The 27,516-nt window shown below is 40.4% G+C and overlaps 1 protein-coding gene across 3 annotated transcripts; it reads left to right on the forward strand.

Moving 5' to 3' along the window:
- The first annotated feature begins 564 nt into the window (after nucleotides 1–564).
- ccdc18 (coiled-coil domain containing 18) lies at nucleotides 565–26,977 on the forward strand. 3 transcript variants are annotated; one of them, XM_053227680.1, is made up of 28 exons: nucleotides 565–705; nucleotides 1,016–1,232; nucleotides 2,371–2,569; nucleotides 2,655–2,810; nucleotides 3,373–3,482; nucleotides 3,807–3,935; nucleotides 4,011–4,107; nucleotides 4,332–4,453; nucleotides 4,605–4,896; nucleotides 5,825–5,912; nucleotides 6,604–6,821; nucleotides 7,642–7,752; nucleotides 8,205–8,336; nucleotides 8,460–8,594; nucleotides 8,676–8,753; nucleotides 9,202–9,318; nucleotides 9,892–10,059; nucleotides 11,374–11,516; nucleotides 12,644–12,807; nucleotides 12,894–13,107; nucleotides 15,233–15,332; nucleotides 16,236–16,352; nucleotides 16,462–16,530; nucleotides 18,311–18,451; nucleotides 21,646–21,783; nucleotides 22,392–22,571; nucleotides 26,062–26,529; nucleotides 26,673–26,977. In XM_053227680.1, exons 2-28 carry the CDS (start codon nucleotides 1,132–1,134, stop codon nucleotides 26,709–26,711), a joined length of 4,026 nt encoding a protein of 1,341 aa, XP_053083655.1. In that variant the 5' UTR covers nucleotides 565–705; nucleotides 1,016–1,131; the 3' UTR covers nucleotides 26,712–26,977. The 3 variants fall into 3 exon arrangements, with proteins under 3 accessions (XP_053083655.1, XP_026802124.3, XP_053083656.1); XM_026946323.3 differs by having other exon boundaries at nucleotides 4,608–4,896; XM_053227681.1 differs by lacking the exon at nucleotides 565–705 and adding an exon at nucleotides 712–924.
- The last annotated feature ends 539 nt before the right edge of the window (nucleotides 26,978–27,516 follow it).

Here is a 27,516-nt window from a genome sequence, read left to right on the forward strand (position 1 = left end):
AGTGAAGATACAGTGATACATTTCACTAGAAAATAAAAAATAAATTAAAAAGTTAAAAATAAATAAATCATGTAACAGTAGGACTAGGTTAAACCATAAACTTTTATATTACATACTTTTATTAATAATTATGTTGTTAGAATATATTATAATATATTTATATATATTTGATGCATTTGATCCTGACTTTCTTCTTTTTTTTCATAATAATTTTAATTCTTAATTATTTTAATTAAAATAAATAAATTAAATAAAATAAATAAAACAAATATAAAAAAGGACCTAAAGAAAGAACAGTTTATTTTATTTTTTTTATTTATCTGATTATCGTAATTGTATATTTTTTACTTATTTTTATAATTTATAATTTTAATTGTATTTATTTAAGTTACAGAATCCATATTTGCAAATTTCCGTTTTTCTTTAAACACCGAAGACTTCAAGTCCCGCCCACTCTGTCTTGATTGGCTAACTAGTAGCTCTCGCAATCACAGACACGCCTGTGATTGGACAGCTTTTCGGTCATTCACGTCACCTTGGCGACTTTTATAATAGACGCGCCAACGTTCGCGCGTCTGTATGGGCCAATCAGATTTCAATTGTTTTCCATCAGCCAATCAGAGACGGCGATAGTGAGTGGCGTTTTGTTTGGATCCTGCTGCGACGGAAAGCTGGATAACATGGCGGTGTAAAGCGTCATTAGCCGTAATAACTTGTACATTTTGTTTTGTTAATTCGGGAATGTTTTTAATTTAGTGAACAGATACTGGATGAAGTGTTTATAAAAGTAGTTTTGGCTCCAGGAAAGTAGAAAAAGTGAAAATGGAACTTAGATAACTAGCTAGCAACTGACAACCTGTTGATTGTTTACGGGTGATGTGACGTAGGATTTGATTTAAAAATATAAATATAAATATGGCTAAGGTTGTTTATCCCTCTCTTTAAAACTTAAATGAATGCAGCTTAGCGTAAAATACTGTAACGTTCATGTGTACTGTGTGTTTTATTGTTGCAGAATTAAATCAGAAACGCACAGAATCAGTAGCCGGATTAAATAATCCGATTTCATTTGTCATGTAAACTCGGGTGAACTGGTTTCTTCTGCTCCTCGCTCGGCTATGAGACTTCCTGATGTGTAACTCAGACCGAGAGCTGGTTGAAGATGTGCTGTCCCTGAGAAATCAGTTGAGAAGAACCGAGAGGAACCTGCAGGCTCTGGGAGAACAGTTAAGGTGAGAACAACTGATTCACAAAGAGTTAGATTCAGAGACTCTCAAAGAGTCAGATTCACTGACTCACAAAGAGTCAGACTCGCCGACACACAACGAGTCAGGTTCACCGACACACATCGAGTCAGATTCACTGACTCACAAAGAGTCAGGTTTGCCGACATGCAATGAGTCAGATTCACTGACTCACAAAGAGTCAGGTTCAGAGACTCTCAAAGAGTCAGATTCAGAGACTCTCAAAGAGTCAGATTCAGAGACTCTCAAAGAGTCAGGTTCAGTGATTCACAAAGAGTCAGGTTCAGTGATTCACAAAGAGTCAGGTTCAGTGATTCACAAAGAGTCAGGTTCAGTGATTCACAAAGAGTCAGGTTCACTGACTCACAAAGAGTCAGATTCACTGACTCACAAAGAGTCAGGTTTACCGACACACAAAGAGTCAGGTTCACCGACTCGCAAGGAGTCACTTTCTGTAGTGAATCATATCCATCTTCTAGACACCATGTAAGTTAAAGATTTTTTTTGTAAAGAACAGTATTAATTAAATCCACAATTACCTTCAGCTTGTTTAGAAATCTTAAAGGAAAACTCCACCAGCGACTTAATAAACTTTTGCTAAGGCCATAGTTTAATCCGTTGGGGTTTTTTTTTATCGTGTTCTAAGTATCTTCCAGGTTTTTTGTACAGGTAAGGAATTAAACAATCGCCTGTTGCACTTTAGTGATTCTGGTGCTGCATTCTCGGTTGGTGTTGTACGTTCCATGCGTTATTCCTGTGAGATGTCGCAGGGAGACATTGTTATTGCCAGTGCAGTTACAAAGGAGAAAAACTGTCAACAATCTCAAACATAAGGGATAAGATTCAGGATTTTCTCACTCACCGTTTTTTTAAGCGATCTCCACTGTCAACATCATGTCAATGAGAAATCCAGTGTAGATGTAGTGCAGACATCGATGCAAATGCTGGATCCAAAGTCCCAGAATGCAATGCAGCTATATGACACCGAGTTACAGCAGAGACTCAGTGAGTTAGAGATCTGTGGGATGAATTACGATGGTGTTGACGGCGGTATTGGCATGAACGTTGAAGACCGTCATTATGATTACAGCAGCAGTTTTACTTTCTGATTTTTCTTGATTTTCAGCCAGTCGGAAAATGACAGCATCACGGAGCACATAAACGGGAGCGGATCAGATGGATTCTCAGGTCACGTCACCTTCGATGAGCTTCACAATCCTGGTGCTGTGAAAGCATCGTCATATCCAGGAAGAGTGGCGAGATCCAGCACGCCGAAGCCAGCAGAGCAGAAAACTTGTGCAAGATCGCACAGCTCTGACTGTAGAGTGAGTCTTGAGTTTGTTTTTTTTTTTTTTCTTCAGTGTATTAGACGTTACACTTTAAAACAATGAATGCTATGTTTTCCGGCAGCTCCGATCAGACAGAGACATGGAGAACGAGGCGGCTCAGCTCAGGAGGAAGCTCAGCTCAGTGAGGGAGGAGAACTCGTCTCTGGTGCTGGAGAACAGGCAGCTGATCAGCGACCTGGAGGCCGCACAGCTCGAGCTCACCAGCTCCAAGTCTAAGGTACCGCATGCTTTCCGCCACACGCTGGTAAAGCCCTCCTGAAATGGCTCCGGAAGCGTGATTTGATTCCGTACATTAACGTATTTCCTTTTGAAACAGAAGGTCAGAGTGAAATATTCGACAGCCAGTAGGGTTCAAGAAAAGCCGCAAGTTTGTCAGTAGCTTAGTGAAGTAGCTAAATATGGAGACTAGCAGAGTGCGAGAGCTTTTTTTCCAACAGACTAATGAATGGCTACTGAAGAGAGCAACACCTGCCCTGGGGGCGGGACATACATACGTTTTTTGGAGAGCATTTAATTGGACGAACATGAAGATTAGCACAAGTATGCATCACAAACTGTAAAATTTAACTGAGAATATCTTCAAACAATTTTATAAGTTTTTTACTAGATAAACAAGGTCATATTTGTGTCCACAGCACTAAGGGCATTTTATATTCTAAATAATAAGAAAAGGAATATTCAGTCCCAGTTAGCCAATGCTCTTGGAATGTTTTCTGTAACATACTCTAGTTGTTATAGTTGTACGTGAAGTTAAATCATTGATCATTGTTTTACTGCAGATGCGTGTTCTAGGTTCCACCATAGGAGCAAAGACCTCCAGCGTGTCCATCATGAAGGAGCAAATCCTGGACTTGGAGGCACAGCTGGAAGCTCAAGCCACAGCTTTACGGTAACTTTACTGTTCTCCTTCACTCAAAATGGTGCCCAAAAGGTCGGTCTAGCTGCACGCTTTCATTCCGCTTATTAATCCATCCACTTTACGGATACGATTGAAATCCACATTTTAGGGGAAACCCTTAAATTTTCAAAGGTAGTATGTAGTTCCAAGTAAATCCGTTATAAGCATCTAAAAACTCTTAACTAGCTTTAAAAAAACACACACAAGGAACCTTTTTCTCTCCAAGAGTGTGGTAAGAGATTCTAGCTAGTGATGAGGAATTAAAATAGGAATAAATTATATATTGTGTGTAATTATCTTATCTGTGTGTTGTAGGGAAGCGGACCTGAAGCGTGCAGCGAGTGAACAGACTGCACTGCAGTGTAACAGAGTGGTGGAGAAACTCAGAGAAGAGCTGGATGCGGTGAAATCGGAGCTGTGCGATAAAACTCGGCAGTGGAAGCGGTAAGGGACGCGTGTATGAATGTGTCCCTGTGTCATTACTTTACATTAAACTGAGGTAAAGGCTTCTTTTTAAAGGACGGAGCAGCAGAGGAACCAAGCTCTACGAAACGCAGAGAAACTCACTGTGGCTTTCAAAGACTACAAAGAAGACGTTGCTGAAAAGTTAAAGAAGGTAGCGCACAATCCTCCGATTTCCCCAAACTTCTTAAAGGGACAATATTTTACACATTTTTACATATTTTTACAGTTAGTCTTTCTTTGAGACTTAATAATAATCTCTGTTCTGATTGGATGAAATGAGACAACCACGTCATTTCCTGGGACGCGCTAAACTACGATAATACCACCAGAAGTTTTTTTTTTGTTTTGCGTCTCCGTTATCTTTCTCGGGTGCAGGTGATGGAGAATGAGGGCAAGCTGAAGGCGAGTTTAATCGAGTGTGACCGAGAAAGAGAGGAGCTGGAGAAAAGGTGTACAGAGCTGGAGAGAGAGAGGGAGAGGACGAGTCACAGCCTGAGGTAAGTAACATCTCCAAACTCCAGCGCTGCCTGTGAATAGAAGACTAACATCCAGCTGTGAAGCATAAACTGTGGAATGTCTCTTCAGTTTATAAAATGCTGGACCTTTTAAATAAGAAAATTCTTACTCTAACACTCCATTCTCTCTCAGCAGGGAGCTGAAGGAGGCGCAAGTCCATTCGGAGGCTCTCTCCGACGAGCGTCAGGAGCTGCAGGGCCGAGTCCAGCAGGCATCAGAGCAGCTGAGTCGACTGCAGAGGGAGCTGGAGCAGAAGGAGAAGCTGCTGGAGGAGGTGGAAGGACTCAGGAGGGAGAGGGAGGACCTGCGTCTCCTCACGGCCTGTCAGGAACAGAGGCTGACTCAGACTCACAGGGACATGGAGCAGGCCAGAGCAGAGCTGGCCAGTCTGGAGAACATTCTGGACTTGTTGCATCTCAGAGAGGTGTGTGTGTGTGTGTGTGTGTGGGCTCGTACAGGTCCTGCTAAGCACGTGTGTATAATTCTATGATTACACCTGAAGCCTGTCTTGATATGGTCTCATCTTCTTTTTCGAAAGTGCGCTATGAATTACTACACGACACTGTGATTTACACAGGCCACGCCTCCTTCACTGAGACTAACACACAGGCCACGCCTCCTTCACTGAGCCTAACACACAGGCCACGCCTCCTTCACTGAGACTAACACACAGGCCACGCCTCCTTCCCTAAGACTGACTCACAGGCCACGCCTCCTTCACTGAGACTAACATGCAGGCCACGCCTCCTTCACTGAGACTAACACACAGGCCACGCCTCCTTCCCCGAGACTGACTCACAGGCCACACCTCCTTCACTGAGACTAACACGCAGGCCACACCTCCTTTCCTTAGACCAACACACAGGCCACGCCTCCTTCCCTAAGACGGACTCACAGGCCACGCCTCCTTCACTGAGACTAACACACAGGCCACGCCTTCTTCACAGAAACTAAAATACAGTCCACGCCTCCTTCCTGAAGACTGACTCATAGGCTACACCTTCTTCATAGAAACTAACACAGCTCACGCCTCCTTCACTAAGACAGATGTGGAGGCTCCGCCTCTGTCAATGAGACTAACAAAGACCACACCTCCTTTATAGAGACTGACAAACAGGCCACTCCTCCTTCACTGAGACTGACACAGGGGCCATGCCTCTTTCCCAGTGGCTGAATCCATGTTGCCTTCTGTGAAAAGTTGTATTCTATCATGTTAGTGATGTTATCTGTGTATACAGAGAAATCCACAGATGGCGTGGAGGTTATGTTACAGAAAAAAACCATAAGTGGCCTGAACTGAGTTTGTGTTTAAAGGCTTCTTGGTGCTTTTCCTATATCCGGCTGTTTTTCAGAATCGAGATGGAGCGTTGTGTGTGAATCCCTGTCTTTTACCCTCGCCGACTTTGACCGCAGTCACAGAGAATCTCCAGCACAGGCCAGGTGAGTGATCAACTCTGAAAACGCGCGTGTTACAGGTACAGGCAATTTCCTGTGTGGTGCTAAATAACGCTATAGAAAAAAGGTTAAATTTTGTGATTAATTTCTGATTAGGTTAATGTTTGTCATGCACGTAAACACAACAATCAATATGCACATAAACAACCTAGCAAGTAAAAGCTAATCTAACAAATATGCCCTGCTAGTGATACGTGTAGAGTTGAATAATCCTGACGATTTCTGATGTTTCTGTTCTGCTTGAGTGTTGTAGCAGGATGCGAGTCTTAAACAGAGGACTTTCTATCAAATGAGCTTATTAGTATATTATGCCACGCCCACCCATTCCCTGATTGGTCAGAGGAAATCTTGCTGGTGTTTTAGCCTTTTTTTTCTTTTTTTTTAACTTACGCTGTATGTTGTATAGAACACTACAGTTGGTATCATACAAACATTTTACTATTTTACATATTCCCTTGGTGAAAAAAAACCAAGAGAAGTACACCTTGAAGAAAAATGAGTTCTTGCTGCTTATACATGAAATTATTCACACTGAAGGTCACACTAGTGTCTAATCCTTTGTGCCTTTGTCTCATAACATGCTTTTACCGATTCAGAGAGCATTAAAATGTAGTTGGTGTAAACTTTATGCGGCATGTAACAACCAGTTTATTTATGTGCTGAATGAATGCACTAGGTGAGGGGTATCAGAAGCTGCTGGCGGCGCTGCAGAGCGTGGAGAAGGAGAAGACGAGGCAGGCGAGCGCCGCACAGAGCCTGCAGGAGAGACTGAGCCGAGCGCAGGACGAGATCTCGTCCCTCCAGACCTCCATCACGCAGAGAGCCTCTCACTACCAACAGCTTCACAACCAGCTGCTGGATAAAGCTGCTCAGGCCACCACGCTGGAGAAAGAGGTGACTAATTCAACGCACTGGTTTAAACCTTTATTAATTGTAGTGTTGATCATTTGTTATACTCAACATGGCAGCCACCATCCAACATTCTCCAAGGAAGAAAGCCTGCACAGTGCACTGGAAATCTTTTCTTCACATATGCCAGCTTGTTTAGAGCGCAGGGGCAGACATGATACTGCCCCTAACCCGGGGCACTGTAGCGGCTTGGCGGTGCAGGGTCCTGAACTCATGACCTTCTGAGAATTCAGAAAAACACAAACAGCAGCTGTTTCATTAAATAAATACATAGCAAATTTGAAAAAAAAAAAAACCCAACATGCTGGTATTTAACAAAGGAAAAAAATGTAATCATTGATGTGATGAAGTTTTCTGTAAGGAGACGTTTATGCAACATTTTGGAAAGGAGTCTCCAGTTTCAGCACCTTTTCATGACAGTCAGTGGTAAAGCTGTAACTCTGGGTTTCCTTCAGGACAGAGGAGTTTACGCTATAAACAGGTAAAAAGTACAACACGTTCTTTAATACGTTAAAAATTGCAATCATTGACAAATTGCTGTTGTATAAAAAAATTCTGTTATAGGAAAATAATCAACTTTGGTGTAGTAACTTCACCTCACTTTTTTTTTTTTTTTTTTTTTTTTTTTCTTCTGACAAATTTCCCAGTATTGGTCGTGCCACCTGTCACGTTAATATCCTACAAAACTCCACGCGTCGCTGTATGAAGTTGTGTGTGTGTGTGTGTGTGTGTGTGTTAAGTATCGATACTGAAATGAATTTGTTGTAACGAAGTCTAATCTGTGTCCTGATGTGTTTCTGTGCAGCTGAAGAAGAAGAGCTCGCGTCTGGCTGTGGTGGAGAAACAGCTGCAGGAGAAAAGTGCTGCTTACTCACAGGCTGCTATTAAAACCAGCCAGCTGGAGCAGGAGCTGATGGTAACACACACACACACACGCACACGCTTTTATCAAAGTTTATGATATTATCATGATGTATTTTCTAACGCTGTTACTGTGTCAAGCAAAATAAAAAAGAAATATAAACTATTTTCATGGCTCTGTTCTACACATCGCAATGTTTCCTCTGAAATTTTATGTTTTGTAAAAGAATGAAGACATTATAAATGGCATTAACAGGAATAGAAAAAACACAAGTTTATTCATTTTTAATATTAAATATTATGGTTATACTGTTTACACTGTTTTTTTTTTTTTTAATTGATTGTTTCAATTAATTTTATATGCTAATACAATTTTTTTGCATAACAGTTCCATGTATGAGCTTTGAAAATTAACAATATGGAGTAATAGATATAAATTAAATAAATGTGCAAAGTATGCAGAAAATAAGACGGACACTAAATAACGAATGTCTCTGTTCTCTGTAGGAAAAGGACAGCAGCATCCATCACTACCAGTCGCTCCTAAAGAAGAGACAGAGAGAATATCAGCAGGCTATGGAGACCTCCAAGATGGCCGAAACACACAGATGCAGGGAACTGGAGGACCGGATGGAGGTGGTGAGTGTGTGTGACGTGTGTAATGTGGTTTCTGTTGATGAACGTGATGACCATGATGAGTATATGTGTGTATTTGTGTGTGTGTGTGTGTGTGTGTGTGTGTGTGTGTGTGTGTGTGTGTAGTTGCAGTTATCTCTGGCACAGAGTCAGGCTGAAGTAGTGGAGTTAAAGCAGACTGTGTCTGATCTCCAGTCAGAGAAACAGGAAGTGGAACATCAGGTTGGTTTACTGCAGGCGTCAGTGGATCAGCTTACACAGGTCAGCTTCCTGAAACTATCAGCGTTCAGATAACAGCAAATCATAGAGCTTTATAAATATAAATGTGTGCTTTATTTACAGGAAATGGAGATGAAGGACAAGCTTAGTGAAGAAACAGTGCATGCTTTTGAAGAGCAAGCCTTAGAGTCGGCTACTAAGGTGTGTGTGTGTGTGTGTGTGTGTGTGTGTGTGTGTGTGTGTTAATATAACAAGAAATGTTATAGGGACACCTTGATTATATAAGTATATATATATATATATATATATATATATATATATATATATATATATATATATATATATATATATATATATAATATGCAGTGTGGTGCTGTCCTAGGAAAATAATCAGTGATTAGAATCTAGAATTAAAGAGCACTGTGGTGTGAAATAATGCTTTATAACTGTGATTTTCACCACTGCTGATAAATCAGTGAAAATGTGTTCAGGTGACTTTATCGACTAAACGGTATATCGGTCACGCTCTGGCAGAAACACGGTCTGTACAGTCTGGAGTTAAAGAGAAAGTCGTCCGGATACAGGGTTCAAATACAGGCACAGACAGACATAAAGAAATAAAAGTGAAGTATTCGTCTGTTGCGTGCAGATGAAGTTCATGGAGTCGGAGCTGACGTGCTGTAGGGACGAGCTGAGCGATGGCCTGCAGCAGGTTGAGAAGGTCAAGCAGCAGTACGAGAAGCAGCTGGAGCTGAAGAACTCGGAGGTCTGCCCACGTCTGCATTTAATGTTGCGGGATAATATGACGGCTTGCGTAATAATACAGAATAATGTGTTACTTAATATGAATAGTACTAACTAATAATACATTATACTGTAAAAATAATATCTAATAATATGCTGCATGGTGTAAACAGAAAGTAATATTCAGTACTAATAGTTAAGGTTAGAAAATATGGTGACTTTTTGTAAGTAATATTGCATAACGTTATAAAGAATGATGTCTTGCCGAAATACTCGGTAATGGACGTCTTTCCACATAATACATAATTTTTCAATTTATTTATTAATACCTTATATATATAAATTCTTATTTAATAACATTTCATAGTATTTAGTAGTTTACACAATATCATAATGAGTGATGATGATGATATTGTATCTAATAATACAATACATTTTTCTTAAAATACGCTGAATTGAAAAAGAAAAAAATACATGCTGCAGCTTTAATAATATGTAAAACCCAAAAAAGGGATCCTCTCATGCTGTGTGCGCTCTTATTGTGTGTTTATAATACTGCATGGATAAAGTGTGTGTGCCTGTGTGTGTGTGTTAGTTGTCAGTTCTACAGGAGGAGGTGAGGAGCAGAGCGCTGGCCTGTGAGAGCTCCGGTGAGGAGAACCTGCAGCTGCAGCGCTCCATGCAGAGACAGCACGCCATGTTGCAGGAGAGCACCAGCCGCATCGGCCAGCTCGAGGACAGCCAGAGTCACCTGCAGAGCCAGGTACACTCACATTAGTGTGCTCAGATTAGTGTGTCACATGGAGACCGGGAAATGACACTAATTTTCATAAGTGCTGCAGGCAAAACCAACAAAATGTACCTATGATGTGTTCTTGTTATGTTTTGTTTTTTTTTTAAGAGCCATCATGTGCACAGAGCATCGACATTGCGTGAGATTACCGAGACCAGTACAGTGATAACAAGCCGTGTATTGTTCAGCTCTGTCAATTACCATAACCTGACCTGCAGTCTGTGAATTTCCAGCCCTCTCCGTTAAACAAAGCGTATTTGACTTTGTGTTTTACGTAACACTGACCGTTTGTTAGCTCTCCTCAGGTTTCCTGTGGGTCCTTTTTTTTTTTTTCTTTTCAAGAAAATAGGCCAAACTTTGATAATAAACTGAGATAATTACTAAAGTACACTTGTCCCAAAGTGCTTCCAGGTTCAAATAGAGGGTCCAGTGTGAGGAAATTAGTATTTATTACTGTTTCTGCATGTTTTTCTGTGTAGCCTGACAGCTACATTGCTAATTATAGTTTGTTTATAATGTGTAAGTGTACTGGCTCTACTGAAGGCAATGTTTTCGTTCAGTCACAGCTTTGGGCTGTTTATCACATGTAGGTCATTCAGGTTTTGCTTTAAATTGACCCTCTGTCTCAATTTTGCACCCGGGAGTTCATATTAACCAGCCAGGGTTTGAAGAAGATGCCAGAAATGTCCAGTTTTGCTGCTCAAGTCTTGTTTATAACTTAATTTATCATATTTGTTTGGAAATTCTTTGGAATAGACGATTCATTATGATTGTTCAGCAAAATTTGAAGTTGTTTAGGGTAGCTCAGCAAGGACATGCTGCAGTTAGTCACTTTAGCTAAAACAACTTCTCGTCACAGCTCTACTTTCTACCCTTGAACTGATCACACCCCGAAGTTATATGATGCTATTTAAAGACCAAAGATTGCTTGATTTTCATCTGCAAAGTCTGCAGAATTATATAAAACCCAAAAAAGCCTGGTCTAGGTACAAGGACGTCTTTTTAACATGTTATTCTGTAGTTTTGGCGTATTGATTAATTTCAGTCAATTTTTTAATCATTAAATACACGGTGAGTAGAATTACTGCCTCACTGCTCGAGGGCCCCTGCTTCAGGATTTAAAAAAAAAAAAAAAAGTGTGTAGTCTTTTATATGGTTTATAAGTTTTTGGCAAGGAGACGTTTATTTAACATTTATGGAAGGAGTCTCCAGTGTCAGCGCTGTAATTTTAACTTTTCCGACAGCAGATTTCCCTTCACTTCATGTGGAGTTTCTGTGCTGCAGGTTTCTCAGCTGGAGCAGGAGCTGGAGAGGGAGCACACCACCGCGTTACACCAGCTCAGGAGGAAGCAGGCGGAGGTGGAGGAGGCCAAGCAGGAGGTGCAGGAGAAGGAGAAGCAGACTGCTGAGCTCTCTGCTTCCATAATGTGAGTCCCACACGGGCGTTTTCTCCTTTTCAGCCATTCAGGTTAAAGAGAGGAGATTAATACAACGGCAGAGCAGGGACCAACTCGTGGTTTTGGAATGAGCACTTATGGGTTGATGGTCAGGTGTCCACATACTTTTGGACCATATAGTGTACATTTACTTGCATTCACAAGCCCCAGATAAGCGACAGTCTTGCATTAATTTTCTGTGATTTTAAACTGTGGCATTTTGTTTTGTGCAGAGGACATGATTGATTTTTCTGTATATAGTAATTTTTAAAAAAGTAATTAAAAAAAATAACACGTGACTCGTAATACCATAATATATGTTCTGACCTATTAAATTAATATCTTATTTATTAGGTCTGGTTACTGCGTGTATTTATTTATTTATTTATAATTTTAAATTTAATGTCTTTAATTTCTAAATCAATTTTTTTTAAGTTTATAATTTTATATATATATATATATATTCAATAATAAAAGACGAGTCAGCGTTTTCTTTATATCTGTATTTTTTGGGAATATGTGTACAACATGTACATAAGCATTCGTTTCATCTATTTTACAGTGCAGAGAGTACAGTGTGTGACCATGTATAAAATAACACACATGGTTTAGACACGTGGAAATGTTACACTCTGGAATAACTGATGGAGGACTTTATTGTTCTGTAAACATGTCCTTCACCAACATCTGCCTTGTGATTTTTTTACCACAACTAACTTCCTTTACCCACAAAACGTCTCTGTGTAGCTGGTATTTAAATTCCAGGCCACCGTACAGCCTCCGGCGGTGTGTGTCGTTCTCAGAGTGTCCCACAGAGTCTTATGACTGAGTCAGGACTCGCTCACATTGTCTCGACAGCTGCGTATGTCTGTATAAATATCGATCCCTTCCTTCTTTTCCTCAGCAGTAGCAGACTGCAGCAGGTGATTGCTCCTCTCTCGAAGACCAGGCAGGGAAAAGATTTCTGAATTTCCTTCTGCTGACTAAAGAGAGAGAAGAGTTTTGTTTAGCCGGGAATAAAAGGTTTGCTGTAGATTCTTGTCTACAGCAATTCTGATAAGGTTTGATAGACAGTATTCATCATTTATTAATTCTGCGTTTGCACCTGTGTTTTACAGGAAGCTGAGCTCCGAGATGAACGCATGCAGAGCGGAGCTTACAGACATGGAGAAGGAGCTGCTGCAGCTGAGGAGGGACAGCAGCGCTAAAGCCTCACAGCTCAGTCAGATGGAGGAGACGCTGCAGGAGACCAGGGGCATGCTGGATAAGAAGAGTGAAATGGGTACACTACATGAATCTCAGTAACGTAGTGACTATCTTATTCCACAGAGCTGTAGAATCTGATTGCGTCTGATGTGTTTTGCTCAGTGCTGGACCTGGAGGAGAAGCTCCACCGGAGCGAGATGGACAGGCGGAACTCTCTGCAGCGGGCTCATTTGCTGGAGGAGCAGTTAAACACGGTGCGCGGCGAGCTGACTGACACACTCGGCCACCTGGAGGAGCTGAGAGACGTGCTGCAGAGGACTCAGCTCACCGCCGACCAGCGGCAGGCCACCATCCACCAGCTCACCACAGAGCTCAGGTGAGGCTCCTCCCCCCAGCCACTACGCTATTGGTTGAGGAGAACGCCGGCAAGGCTCGTCTGGTGCGACCTCACTGACCCGAGCGAGCGTGTAGGTGTGGGCGTGTCTGCTAGCGCTTCAGCTCCGACTGGGTCAAGCATCAAGGTCTCTCACTCTCCTTTTAATAAGATGATTGTGAAGTCTGTGAAGTTTTTTAATTTTTTACAAAATAAGAGTTTTATCCAAATACATGCAAATCTGCCTATATTTTTCTGAATAATAAATTGCTTGATATGGTGCTTTAAGATAAAAAAAGTAATACATGAAAACATACAGCAGCATCTACATTTTCATCCTCAACACTTCATGCCCCTCCCTTATTTTTCTGATAAATCTGTGACCTTTAAGGTCATTTTACTCAAAGTAAATTCACAGATAATAATTTTTTTCCCCATTAAATACAAAAGTTTAAGGTGATTTTAAAGAACCCTTACTCTTAGGAAAACATGCCTTATGGATAAAGATGTTATAATAAAACATGACAGAATTTGACTTTAGGAGGAAAAAAATCAGGTTTTGTTGTACTGAATTTTTTTAATTTTTCCTTAAAATTTTTTGACTTTGCTAATAATGATGAAAAAATATTAACTGTGAACCCTCAGCTTTTTATTTTTATTTGATGCGAGCCACCTCACGGACCCGGCGTTGTGACTGACTAGTGATTAACAAGCTGAAGATTCTCCACAAGGAGGAGCTAGTGACTCTCGATTAGCCTTTGTGCATCTGCATCACTGTAAAGGAGGAAACTGGCCTGAACTTACTTGAGCAGGATCTCACAATATTTAATTCAGCCAAGCCTAAAAACTTCAGCCAGGGTGTGGACTCAAACAAATGCTTCACATGTGACCGAAATAAATGCTGGATTTGTATCAGTAAAAGAAGTCATAATGATTTCCTCCATGATTCAGCTTTCTCAAGCTCCTATAGCTCATACTGAAGTAATGACATCACACCAAGCACAGGAGATTTCCTTAGTAGACATGAAAGAGGCCATTTTGTAACCTTGCCCTTTCAAAATGGCTGTTCAGAATGTGCTTCAAACCTGTAATGTCAACCTGTAATGTTCTTTACATACACAGTACATGAATGTAGACCATTTTTATTTTAGATTACATCATATACACATTTTGAGTCATGAATGTATATGAAGAGAAAATCTAAATCCTCACCGTGTCCCATGAAAACACAGAATCACATCATCCCCCTGAAGTCAAAGCTTTTTGCCAGCGCTAATGAAAAGTGTGTCCTGTTCATTATATTTCTTACTCATGGCTCATAGAAACAAGCAGAGCAACATCAGGAAAAGTAAACGAAAAGTCCATTTCTGATTTCGTTCACTCTATTTCTAGTCTTTTGTCATGCATTGACATTTTCAGGTCTGCATTGTTGCAGAATTGTATTTACTCTAAGGGCTATGAGGGAGAAATAATTAATATATCATTACACCATGTGGTTAGTTATAGTGCGTTGCAGAAACGATCGTCAGCACTCGTCTATGGCATGTTTATCGTTTGTTTAAATAAATAAATAAATAAATGCAACTTGAACGTGTTTAAAAGATGCCACGTAATTATATGACCCTATTTTAGATATTTGATATAAATTGAAATATCCTTTTTTTCCTTTATCATCTACAAGAAATAAACAATGTGTATTTCTCCTTCTCTCTCTCTCTCTCTCTCTCTCTCTCTCTCTCACTCACACACACACACACACACACACACACACACACACACACGCTCTGACTTTAACACCACATCTTTTGCACATTGTGTGTTTGTGGAGCTCCACCCACACTTCTGTCCAGTTCTATCCTGTAATAGCAACGCACAACATCCTAATGCACAACTTTTATTTTTTTGCTTGTTTATTTAATTTCATACATTTCAAAAGAGGTACAGAAGAAGGAATGAAAGAAAAACATGTAAACTAGCATGAAACTTAGGTAGGTGGTGTAAATGAGAATAAAGAAAGCCTCAGGGCAGCAAGGGGATGCTCAGAATGGAGCAGCTCAGTGTGATGGATTTCTGTTTAATACTGTGTGTGTGTGTGTGTGTGTGTGTGTGTGTGTGTGTGTGTTCACAGGGAGAGTCAGCGAGAGCTGGAGGAGAGGAATCATGAGGTGTTGGACATGGACACTGCACTGAAGGAGAGACAGGGGGAACTGCAGCAGAGAGCAGAGCTGGTAACACACACACACACACACACACACACACACACACGGAGCAGACCGGGGATTTTGCTGGTTGCCATTAAACTGAGCCAGAATCCACGGGGCATTGTGCTTTAGACATCACAACTAAAATAAAATAAATGCTGCAAAGTCGCTCTTCCTTTGCATTAAAGCTGTGGTATGTAACATTTTTGTACAAAATATTTAGGCAGTTTAGAAAAATCCTCAGTACACAAAAATATAAAAGGTGGTACACGGAACACACGCAAACATCTGGATTGTGTGTTGATTGTGTTTACTTGCTCCCTGATCATCTGATTGTCTTATTTAGGCAGTTACACAGTTATTCACATGGTCATGAAGTCTTAATTTAAAGCCACTGGATTGGATTTCACAGATTAAGACAGTGACAAGTACAATTTGCATAAATATCATAAAAAATACTAAATAAATGTTTACAAATAAATGGACTCCATACGGGCATTAAAATGTAGGAAGATCCCATTTTTCCTCATGTTCTTCAGGGTTTGTTAAACACTGAATGGTGGAGCAGGAGGAATGAAAAATAGTTTTAAACAGGCTTAAACACACGCTCACTCAACGGAGAACGTATTGCAATTAAACTGTTGTTATGTTTTTTTCTTGAATTAAGGCTAGAATTTGAAAATCTGTTATGTTCCTTGGTCTTTCTGAACCCTAAAGCTTGTTTTACTGTAACAACATGGTAAATATTACATCTGGGTCCCATTCAGCTCTTAAAGGGTTAATGAAAATGCCTGCTTTGAGTTTTTCTCATTGTCCAGCAGGTGGCTTTAAGAGAAGCGATTTGGAGATCATTATCTGTTTTCAATGCTTTAAAGTATATACTGATAAAATGTCAGTGAAAACATATTTCTGTGTTTGTTTCACTTGTAGCTCGGACAGCTGGATGTGGTCATTAAGGAGCATAAGCTGGAGATGGAGAGGAAGGTGGAACATCTGCAGGACGTGCTGGAGAAGACCGAGAGAAAGCTTAGAGAGAGAGATAAACAGGTACAGAGCTCCTTACATACTTTAAATGACGTTGAAAAACAAACAAACCACATAGCGCGGTTATCTGAGGACAGAAGGGGCGTCTCTGACTCTGTGGCTTCATATATAGGTGGGGTTTCTGACTGAGAGGCTGGACTTGGTCAAATCCCAGCTCCAGGGGAAGGAGGATCTGGAAAAGGTGAGAAACAGCATCATGAAAAACAAAAACTACACAGCTGTCATGTCATCAGAAGATATAGAGTGATAGTGGAGCTACCGTGCTCTTCACATCAGAAGATTTTTCTGTAAATATGTAACAGACACACAGCTATTGATTTCTTTACTCTGATTAGTCAACAGGAGAGGTATTGATTCATTTCCTATAACAGCAGATCTGACAGTAGTGCAACTGCAAATCACAGGGTTATATTAATGCACTCGGTTTAATACGTTATCGTTTCTATAGCAACAGCTCAGTCACAGGGACTCGAACAGCAGACGATACACACAAACAGTCATTTCTATTGTGAGGGTTTTTTTTGTAAGCAGACGTTTATTTATTTGACATTTATGGAAGGAGTCTCCAGTGTCAGAGGTAAAGGTGTAAGTTTTCCGACATCTTCGGACAGAGGAGTTTACACTCTGAGGTTTTTCGGTAACATGACAAGCTGCGTTTTTTTTTTTTGTTTTTTTTGTCTCATTAACTTGGGGAGAAATAACAGCTGCTATAATGTACTAACTTGTTCAGTGGACATTCAACAACATTAAATGTATATGTACCTGGATAAAATGTGCATCGTATCATTCTTTACTAAATTGTAGCTGTTGGCAAATTGCTGTAGTGTAAGAGAAATAAAACGCTCAGGGGTGTGAAATAACCGCCCTGATGATGGCGTTTTATTCCTTACTTTATATATACAGTACTGTGCAAAAGTCTTAGGCACATGCAAAGAAATGCCGTAAAGCAAAGATGCCTTCAAAAATAATGAAATTTAATGTTTCTACCTTAATAAAAATACTATAAAGAGCATTAAACAGTAATAAATGAAACAAACTCAATATTTGTTGTGACGATCCTTTGCTTTAAATAAATAAAGCAGTATCTGAGGTGCAGTGTGTGCAGTTTTATAAGGAAATGAGCTGGAAGTGTTACTGAGCATCTTGCAGAAGCAGCCACAGTTCTTCTGGAGACTTCGACTGTCGACTCGCTTCTTATTTCTGCAGCGAAACCCAGCAGCCTTCATTCTGTTTTTATCTGAAAAGTGTCTCTTATGGAATCTGCTGCTTTCTTTACTGACATACAAACAGTTTGCTATAACTTTTTTATATTTGTGCTGGAAAACTAATGTTTGGAATCTAAAATGTTTTTGTACTGAATCAATAATGTAGAAGTCAGAAAATAAAAATCTATAACAAAGTTTGTACTAAAACAAATAGGGTGCCAAGACTTTTGCACAGTACTGTGTATATATTATGAATGTTAGCAGCAGAAGTGTTTATCGTTATGGAAGTATATTGCAAAGATATATAGACGATATATCGTTATTCTTTTGCTTTCACACGTGTGTCTGTGTTTCTGTAAGGAGGCAGAATTTAGATGTGTGTGTAGTATGCTCCGATGTGGCATGTATTTGTACCTGCGGTCATATTTTTTGTGATTGGATAAAAGGCATAAGAAATACGCCCCCGTTTTAAGCCATAACACTTTGCTCAGTGTGGGATATTAGGGTTACAATATTTACGTTATCGTATAGCCTGTAAAGCTCGCCACTAATTTTATTCTTTGGATTATTACCTGTACAGCTCTAATTACAGCTGTAACTGTTTACAGAGGATTGCACTTCTAACCCCTGAGTGTGTGTCTGTGTGTGTGTCTGTGTGTGTGTCTGTGTGTGTGTCTGTGTGTGTCTGTGTGTGTCTGTGTGTGTGTCTGTGTGTGTGTCTGTGTGTGTGTCTGTGTGTGTGTGGGTGTGAATCAGAGTGCGTTGGAGCTTGGTCAGCAGCTACGTGTGTGTCGCGAGCAGCTCCAGAAGAGTGCACAGGATCTGCAGGATGCACACACTCGCTGTGATGCTCTGAGCAGGCAGCTGGACGACGTCACACAGCAGGAGAGACAGAAGGTACAAGCTTACACACTTTCATAAACTGTTATACATTCATACACACAGGGAAGGGGTGTGTGACATCAGGGAGTGAGAGGCCACGCCTCCTTCACTAGCACTGACAGGCACAGAGGCCACGCCTCCTTCCCTAGGACTGACAGTAACTGTATTGTGGATAATGTGACCAATTCAGTGATGCTTCACTTTTGCCTGTAGGTTTCACGGTATGATGTCCTAGTAAAAAAAAATCTAACGATAAACATTGACCATTTTAAAGCTAGTGATGAAAATTTATTTCAAAATCTTTGTACAAAAGTGTCTGCATACTCTGTAAATGTAGCACAAGTACAGTTCAGTAGCACAAAGTCAGTAGGCATACACTATGACTAACCATTATACCATTACATTGTCACAACCTGGGTGTGTGTGTTTGGGTGTGGGTGTTTGGGTGTGGGTGTTTGGGTGTGGGTGTTTGGGTGTGTGGGTGTGGGTGTGGGTGTTTGGGTGTGTGGGTGTGGATGTGTGTGTGTCCTCTACACGCACCTCGCTCTACACCTTTGGCCGGTGTTATATTTAATGAGTAACTGTGTGTAACACAAACATTAGAACTGACACATGAAGTAAAGCCACAAGCTCTTATCCTGTAACTTCATATTTGTTTTTGATGGCACTTGTTCCTTTCACCGTCCTTGGAGCAGGAACTAAAAATGTTCCTATAACTGTCAGGTTAGGTTCGGTTCAACTTTATTGTCACTGACAGAGTAATAAGTTAACAGTGTACAGTTTACAGGTAAAGGTAAACAGGATGATGCATACCAGTAATGCAAATGGCAATTAAGTTAAATGGAATAAAAAAGAACTACGGTGCAGTTAGTTGAGATAAACAGTATACAGGTGGAGGTAAGCAGCATGATGCATGCAGTATGATGCAGTGGATACGTACAGTGGATAAAAATGCAGATGTGCAAATAACAGTCTGATAGAAATAACAGTAATAATGACAGATAATGCAGTAAAGTGCAAGTACTTGCAAATAATTGCAGATAACAGTAGTATAATTGCAGATAACAGTAGTATAATTGCAGATAACAGTAGTGTGGCACAGGAACTAAAATCAGCTTTGGTTCCTCACCTGCAAGCAAGTTGATGAGGTTCTGAGAAAGTTCTTTACGGGGTGTACATGCAGCATCTGTCTCTGTCACACACTTTCTTTCTCTGTGCTCCGTTTCTGTTCTCTGTACACTTTTTCTTTCTTACTCTCTTTTTAGACTCTTTGTCTCTACGCTTTTGTTTTGTCCCTCTTCAAGATTTCTCTTTGCGTCTGTTTTATTCTTTCTCTTTTCCTCTCTTTACTCTCTCTCACTTACACTTTCTCTTTGTCTCTTACTTACACTTTCTCTTTGTCACTCTTTATGCTTTCTTTTCGATTCTCTTTATGCTTTCCCTTTTTCTTTTTTCACTTTCTTTTTGTCTCTGCTCATGCTTTCTCTTTATCCCTGTTTATGCTTTCTGTTTGTCTCTTGGTAAACTTTCTCTCTTCACGTTTTTTCCTTGTCTCTCTTTGCTTTCTCTTTTTCTCTCTTTACACTTTCTTTTTTTCTCTCTTTTCACTCTGTCTCCTTTTATGACTTATGCTTTCTTTTTGTCTCACATTATGATTTATCTTTTATCTCTCTTTACACTTTCTCTTGTTTTATGCTACTTAGAAACCAGGTTGTATGTTAACATTAATAATAATAATAATAATAATAATAATAATATATTTAATTTATATAGCTCCTTTCCAGAGCTCAAGGACGTTTTACAAAAGTGATGCAATAATACATAAACAATGAACAGTCATAGACAAACACATGGAAATGGAAAAACAGAACATATCTAATAGCACAGTCGTTGAGGGCGAATACATAGCAACACAGGAAGACAAATAACACTGAGAAAAATAAGTTTTAAGTTGAGATTTAAACTCAGAGACAGAAGTGATGCTGCTAAGATTCAAAGGATTATTTTATATTTGATGCGAAATGAAACCGGCAACCAGTGAAGATCAGAGAGAATTGGAGTAACGTGAGCTGAGCGCTTGACATGTGTAAGAATTCTAGCAGCAGAGTTTTGAGTATATTGTAACCTAGCAATAGAGCTAGCAGGTAAACTAATGACGAGGGCATTGCAATAAGACGTGAGGATAGAAATGCATGAAACAGTGTTTCAGCGTCTTTGAGACTAATGAAGGTGAAAAAATGCAATTTTAGGGATGGAGTTAATATGAGCTTCTAAAGTGAAGGAGTGATCAGAGATGATTCCTAAATTTCTTACAGTACTGGATGGTTTAATGAGAGTGCAATCAATGTCTCAGCTAAAGTAACAAAGGATATTCTTAGTAAGCGTTGGTGTTCTAGTAATAATGATTTTAGTTTTATCCATATTCAGTTTTAGGAAGTTGGAGTTAAGCCATCTTTTTATTTCATTTACTCATGCTGATAGTGGACCGGTCTAGAGAGTGGAAGCAGATCTACAAGCTGTACAAATCTGAATCTCTTCGGCATAACGGTGGTAACTGAAACCATGGTGGAGAATAAGTTGACCCAAAGGCTGTGTGTGTGTGTGTATGTGTGTGTATGTATATATATGAGTGTGTGTGTGTGTGTGTGTGTGTGTGTGTGTGTGTGTGTAATGAATAGTAAAGGTCCAATGACCGATCCCTGAGGGACACCGTAAGCAACTGACAAACCTGCATTGAAATGTAAAACTGTCTATCTGTGAGGTATATAGAAAACCAGGAAAGCGCAACACCTGTGGCACCAAGATCCGAGAGGCAGCAGAGAAGTACGTCGTGACAGACAGCATCGAAAGCAGAATTACGATCAAGTAATAGAAAAACAGAGAGAGAACCAGAGTCACCAGAGAGTAGTAGGTCATTGACAGCCCTTACGAGGGAGGTTTCAGTACTATGGAGTGGACGAAAGCCAGCTTTAAAGGGGTCAAAGAAATTATTTTGAGCAAGGAAAGATTGTAGCTGGGAGGCAGCAACACTTTCCAGTATTTTGGAAATGAATGGTAAGTTAGAGATAGGGTGAAAATTAGAAAGAACAGTAGGGTCTGAGTTAGGTTTTATGGCTTTCTTGCTCTATGGGCAGTGCATTAGTCATCCAAATTACTTGTGTGCGTGTGTGTGCGTGCGTGTGTGTGTGCTTGTGCGTGCGTGTGTGTAGGAGACTGACGTACAGCAGCTGCAGGAGCAGCTCCGTGTGGTTGAGAAGCGACGGCTGCAGGGTGAGGCTCAGCTGCAGGCCACAGTCACTGAACTACAGCAAGAACTGGAGCAGCAAAGAGAAGAGCACAACAGAGAGGTATATACACACACACACACACACACACACACAGAGCTATAGCAGTGCACACAACCATGTTCTCTCGGAGGAAACCAAAAATAAACTAATGGTTTGGCCAAAAATGAGTTCGCGGTATTTTGTAGCCAATCAGCCAAGTGTTCAGTGACGTGTTTAGTTTTGCACTGGAGCTACGTGGCTAATGTGGCTAGCAAATAATGGAAAACTTATATAGTTATATAGCTACCACTGTAGCATTGTGCAAACTGCATGACTAAATAATCACACTCTTCTCTCAAGTCCCCATCAAACCATCATTCAGCTCCATTTGTGCTTAAACAATTGAAATAAACCGAGCAGAATAAGTCCGAATGTAAGGAATAAAAACACTCCATGTCATGCTGTAGTAGAAAAATAATCATTATTTATCATGAAACAGAGTTACTGTTACCATCCTGAAGCTGATTATTTTCCTATAACTGCATGTTATCCTAAACCACATCATAACATTTTATCCATTAACAGTTACATGTTAATAGATGAAATTATAACAGAATAACAGAAATCCGGTTGTCCACTGTTAACGTATCTATCTATCTATCTATCTATCTATCTTTTAAACCCGAAAGGTGTCAGCTCTTCAGCAGACACGTGGGCAGCTCCTGAAGGTGTCCGATCAGATCTCCATCAGCCTCCGTAGCTCTCAGGAGCAGATGGAGGAAGCCAGAGCCAACGCCGCCGAACTCCACACACAGCTCCACTGCACTCGGCAGCTCTTACAGCACGCCAACGAAACGCTGCTCATTAAGGTCAGGACGAAAAACTTTGCAAAATATTATATTATACATCAAATCAACCAGGGGCTGGAACCACACATCTGTTAGTGTAAGTATGGGGGAAAGAAAAAAAGGAAAAAAAAAAAAAAGATTTTTTTTTTTGAGTCAGCCCTCATGTGTTGCCAAATGGCAGCCATTTTAAAATTTGGCCTAGATGTGCTTTGTGATGTGCCACGCCCACTTTTTAAAAACACTTTTCTGTTAAAAACTTGCAAAGTATACATGCTATGAAAGTGAAATCTATATATTTTGGTAAAACGTACAAAAATTATAGATTGTTGATTTTGTAATCTGTTTGTAATGGGGCTTAACACACAATTTACACTCATTTGAAAGATGAAATGAAGCTAAATGTCTCCTAAATTTTGGGAAGGCGGGGCATTTATCATTACAGATATGCTGCATTTGTAGATTCTGATTCTACATCAAAAATTGCATAAATATACCAAGTCTGGGCCAAATTTTGTAATGCTCACCATTTTGTAACGAGTGAGTTGCCTCAGAGTTGATTCAGGGGTATTTGTTTTCATACTTGTACAAACATGAGATTTTCAGTCATCCACATCGTAATGGATGAGTCGAGAGTGTAGGCTGAAGTGGGCTTTTAATCTTGCTTTAATCACTCATGCGAAATATCTGGCAGCCGGGTATTTAAACACCGTGCATCAATATAGGAAAACGGTAATAGTGGTAACAGTAACTCGCTAACACACACACCAGGTCGTTGTTGATTATTTTCTTGTACAGAGTGTTTTATTCCTTACATATCGCAGCAACCAGGCCAGGTGAAGAAAAACCTCAGCATCTTAATCAAGCTTTCTTTCCTCTTGTCTCTACTTAACCTTGGGAAGAATCGGGTGATTATCTGGCCACTCCCTTCTCCTTCAGACATTTTTTTCTTCTAATATTGACGCTCCAAGCAAGGGAGTTCCCGTTCTGTTTACCTGTAATCATTGGATGTGCCCATGAGGCGTTAACACATATTTTCTCATCACATTTTCACACACCTGCAGATATTTTAAAGGCAATAAAGCTCATTGTTCAAGACATCTCAAGGTTACACCCTCGGAGCCTGTTCTACTCGGTGTTCTAGGGTCGTGCCATGCTGTAACCAATTAAGTGAGTCGCTTGTTTTGTGGCTCTGACACAGGAATGTGAAAGAGTTTTGTTTCATGAGAATGCTGTAAAGCATTTCAAGACTTTTTTTTTCCCCTGTGAGGAGTCTTCATGGGCTTTAAATAGCAAGTTCCAAGACACAAATGAAGCTTTGTGTTCATTTGTTGAAGTGAGTCATCTGTTGGCTTCCACCAAGTTACGAGGTTAAAGACTGAACACATGTGGCTGTAGAGCGTGAAGATCATGCATATTAGTTAATTTGGGTCGCACAAGTCCACCTCTTTATGGCCAATTTATTGTCTGTATGTTCTATTTTGCTTCTCAAAAGGATCTTTTCTTTCATTCGTTTATTTTCCTTTCATGTTTCCCGAGGGTTGCCGTGGCAACAGGCGGAGAAGGTCTGCCCAGGCTTCTCTATCCCCGGCCACAGATTCCCTCTCCTCCTGGGTGGACATACCCATACCAATGTCTCCTTCAGGGTTTCCAACTAGTGGGCGTTCCTGATACAGCTCTAGCAGGAACTGACCAGGAGGCATCTTTGTAAGGTGCCTGAACTGCCTCAACTGGCACCTCTTGATTAGGTTAGGTGGAGCAGTGTATCTTACCACAAGGCTCTGCCGGATTGCCAAGGACCTCACCCTGTTACTGAAAGCAAGCCCAGCAATCAAGAAATTATAGTGTTAAAGGAGAATAGAAACAGGATAGGTCTTTTGAAGATGATCCTGATTTGCACCTATTACTCTGGAGAACGGTACTGTTCTGCAGAAGTCTAGGTGCATTTCTTGTGCTGGACTTCTTTCTGTAGCCCCCTTTTACCCCATCCATCAAAGCGAAGGAACCACCACAGGAGCAACACTAAGCAGATGTTTATTTGCCTGGTGGTTCATTTTCAGCACAACAGTGACACTAATAATGTGGTGTCAGCATTGTTGTTGTTTGGGGTTTATGCTACGTTCTAAAGTGGGAAGTTCCGCAAAATTGCGTAATTTTTTTTTTGGCCACATGTTCAAGTGGAGAAAAACCCTATTTGATCCAAAGCAAATACAGCCATAATCACATTTTAAAGTAGAGAAGTGCTTTATTTACAGTTGACCATGTGAGCAGCCATGCTGATATGATGTCCCATACTGAACTCAGGGTTGAGGACCCTTTCCTGACTTTCTGATTTGGAATTCCACCCATTTTCTTTGGGTTTTCCTAATTAAAGATCGGAAATCGAAGTTAAGAGTTTTAGTTGAATACAGCATTAAACCCTTAAATATCACTGCAGACTTGAAAGCAGTCCACCAATCTGAAGTCTCCAGCCAATTGCCGTGCAGTGTTCAGAAACCGCCAGTTGATGATGGACTTGAGTAGGTTCACAAACTCGGTTTTGTGTGCTTTGTTGTTTTTCCTGCACTAATTAATCAGCTAATTAACAGCTTCCAGATTCCTGACTTGTGTGTCTGTCTACAAAGGCTTGCAAATCCTTAAGAGCATGGCAAAGTGATTTTATTTCCAAAACTTTTAAATCGAGTAGCTTGTCAAGACTGTTTTTACTGACCGAGTAGTGAAGATAAACTCTAGTCTGTAGTCTGCACTGTGAATTTTATTTAAGACAGATTAAAAAATGTAGTGTAGACCATGCAAGAAAATTATCTACCGATGCTTTTTCGCTATTCACTCAGTGATCAAGCTTAGCAAGTTCCATCTTTCCTGTCAGTGCCGCTTGTTTGCTTTCAAGTAAACACAGCATTTAGAACGATTTCGTACAGTACCTTCTGGCTAACTATATTTTTAGAGAAGCAAATTCAAGTTAAAAAATTAATAAATGCTTCCATTAGACATTTAATTATTATTATTTTGTCGTTGCTGTCTACAGTTGAGGCCACACCAAAAACAAAAACGGACGACAAAACACATTTTCCCCTCCTTGCTGTTTACTACACACTCCCTCATTCCCTCAACAACTGACACCCTTACTGCTGCTCTGAGAACACAGGAGCTCTCCATTCCTTTCTGATGAAGCTAGAAGCGTGAGATGATGTGGGTGTGTTAGAGCAGGAAAGACTCAAAATCATTCGAGTCGTATGTCCTGAGGTGTACACTTCAAAAAAATTTAAATAATAATAATAATTCTCTAGGAAAACTCTAAGACTTCCTTAAATTCATAATTAGGTTTGAAAGTCCATGACTGTTTAATTGTTTATTCATTTTGTCTGTTGAAATACATGAAGTTGTTAGCTTAAGCCACCAGGGGTTCATTTAAAACACACACCTGGTTTAGTCAAGCTAGATTCATCCAGTTTTATTTGGTGTAATATGTGCAGAACGTTGTCTAATTACAAAACTCTCCCCTCCATTCCAGGAATCGGAGATCGCACGTCTCCAAGCGAAGATCTCCAGCCTTGAGAGAGCCTCCGAGCTCCGCAGCTCCACGCTCCATCATGAGTCTAGCACTTTTTCTCCCCTCTCTCCTCCTCTCAAAGACCCGCTGCTTAGTTTTCCCCCTTCCCTCAGCAACCCCCTCGCTCGCTCCAGCATCTCCTCTACCTCATGGAGGGAAGCCTCCTCAGATATGTCTCTGGAGCTCTCGGAGAGTCTGAAGGCCAGCGTGAAGGCGGCACTGAAGCCTCCGAGTTCTCCATGCAGCGGCTGGCAGGGCCTGAGCCACACAGAGCTCTCCTCCAGCTCAGACATGACCTTCAACCCACTCACCTACATGCTGGATGCAGAGGAACCTGAGGAACCGGAAATGGACTCTCTGTCAGGCATGCTGAGGTTCGTTAATCAGACTCTGGCCCTGCAGGAGCAGCACTCCGACACACACATCCAGGCAAGTACACACTCAGAGGCAGGCTAGAACAGGAAAGAAGGGATCTCTTAATGCAGATGTTTCTCAACAGCTTTGCAATCATTCATTAATGGATTCTTAAGATGTTTAAACGAGTTGACGTTCTTTCGTTTTTCTTTTAAAAGGACCACAGTGAAGACGGCTTTAAAGGGGACGTATCATAACAGGAAACGACACTTCGAAGACGATCCTTAGATCTTTCCAGAGTTTGGTGCATTTCTGCAGAAGTCTGGTTGTATGTTCTGTCCATCAGATGCTCTGCTTTCCTCTCGTAGGACTTTAAAAATACATTAAAAACAATCCTGGTCACTTGAAGTTTGAATGTTTTTATATACTAATGTGAGTCTGTGTGGCTTTTTTAACTTTTTTTGACTTTTTTAAAGCTCTTTTTTATACTTGTCTGCAATAAATGAATCTATTTTTTGATTTATGAATGTTTTCTTTTTGATGTTTATTTGTTTCATATACTGTTCAATTTTAGCAGATTTTATACCACAGGATGTTCTGTTACAGGAAACAAATCAACTTCAAAGCGGTAAAAGTAAGCACCAGGCCGCATCACATGACTCTGTTGTTGAGTACTTTCCTAAAACCCCATGCCCCAAAGTGTTATCTTTTTCCATTACTTACCACTTGAAACGTGAACATTCTGTAATGGCAACAAATTGGTGTTACGAACTTTCCCCGGTGCTTCATGCGTTTCTGGACCAGCTTCTGTTTCTGGTAGTCCATTCCTTTGTTGGTATCTTTACACTCCAGCTAACTTCCATTAGCATAAGGAGATATTTTCTAAGTAGACCACAGAAGTACTTCAATAAGTCACTCTGGATAAAAGCATAATCCTTGTTCCAACAATAACTTCCAAGAAACATTTAGCTGTGGAAGGAACCTCTCAGAAACTATGCTAGATAGCTAAGATTAACTCCAGCTGCATCTTTAGTGCTATCTTTATCTAGTTGGTCACTCCTA

The sequence above is a fragment of the Pangasianodon hypophthalmus genome, chromosome 21 (genome assembly GCF_027358585.1).
Source record: "Pangasianodon hypophthalmus isolate fPanHyp1 chromosome 21, fPanHyp1.pri, whole genome shotgun sequence".
NCBI classification, from domain to species: Eukaryota; Metazoa; Chordata; class Actinopteri; order Siluriformes; family Pangasiidae; genus Pangasianodon; species Pangasianodon hypophthalmus.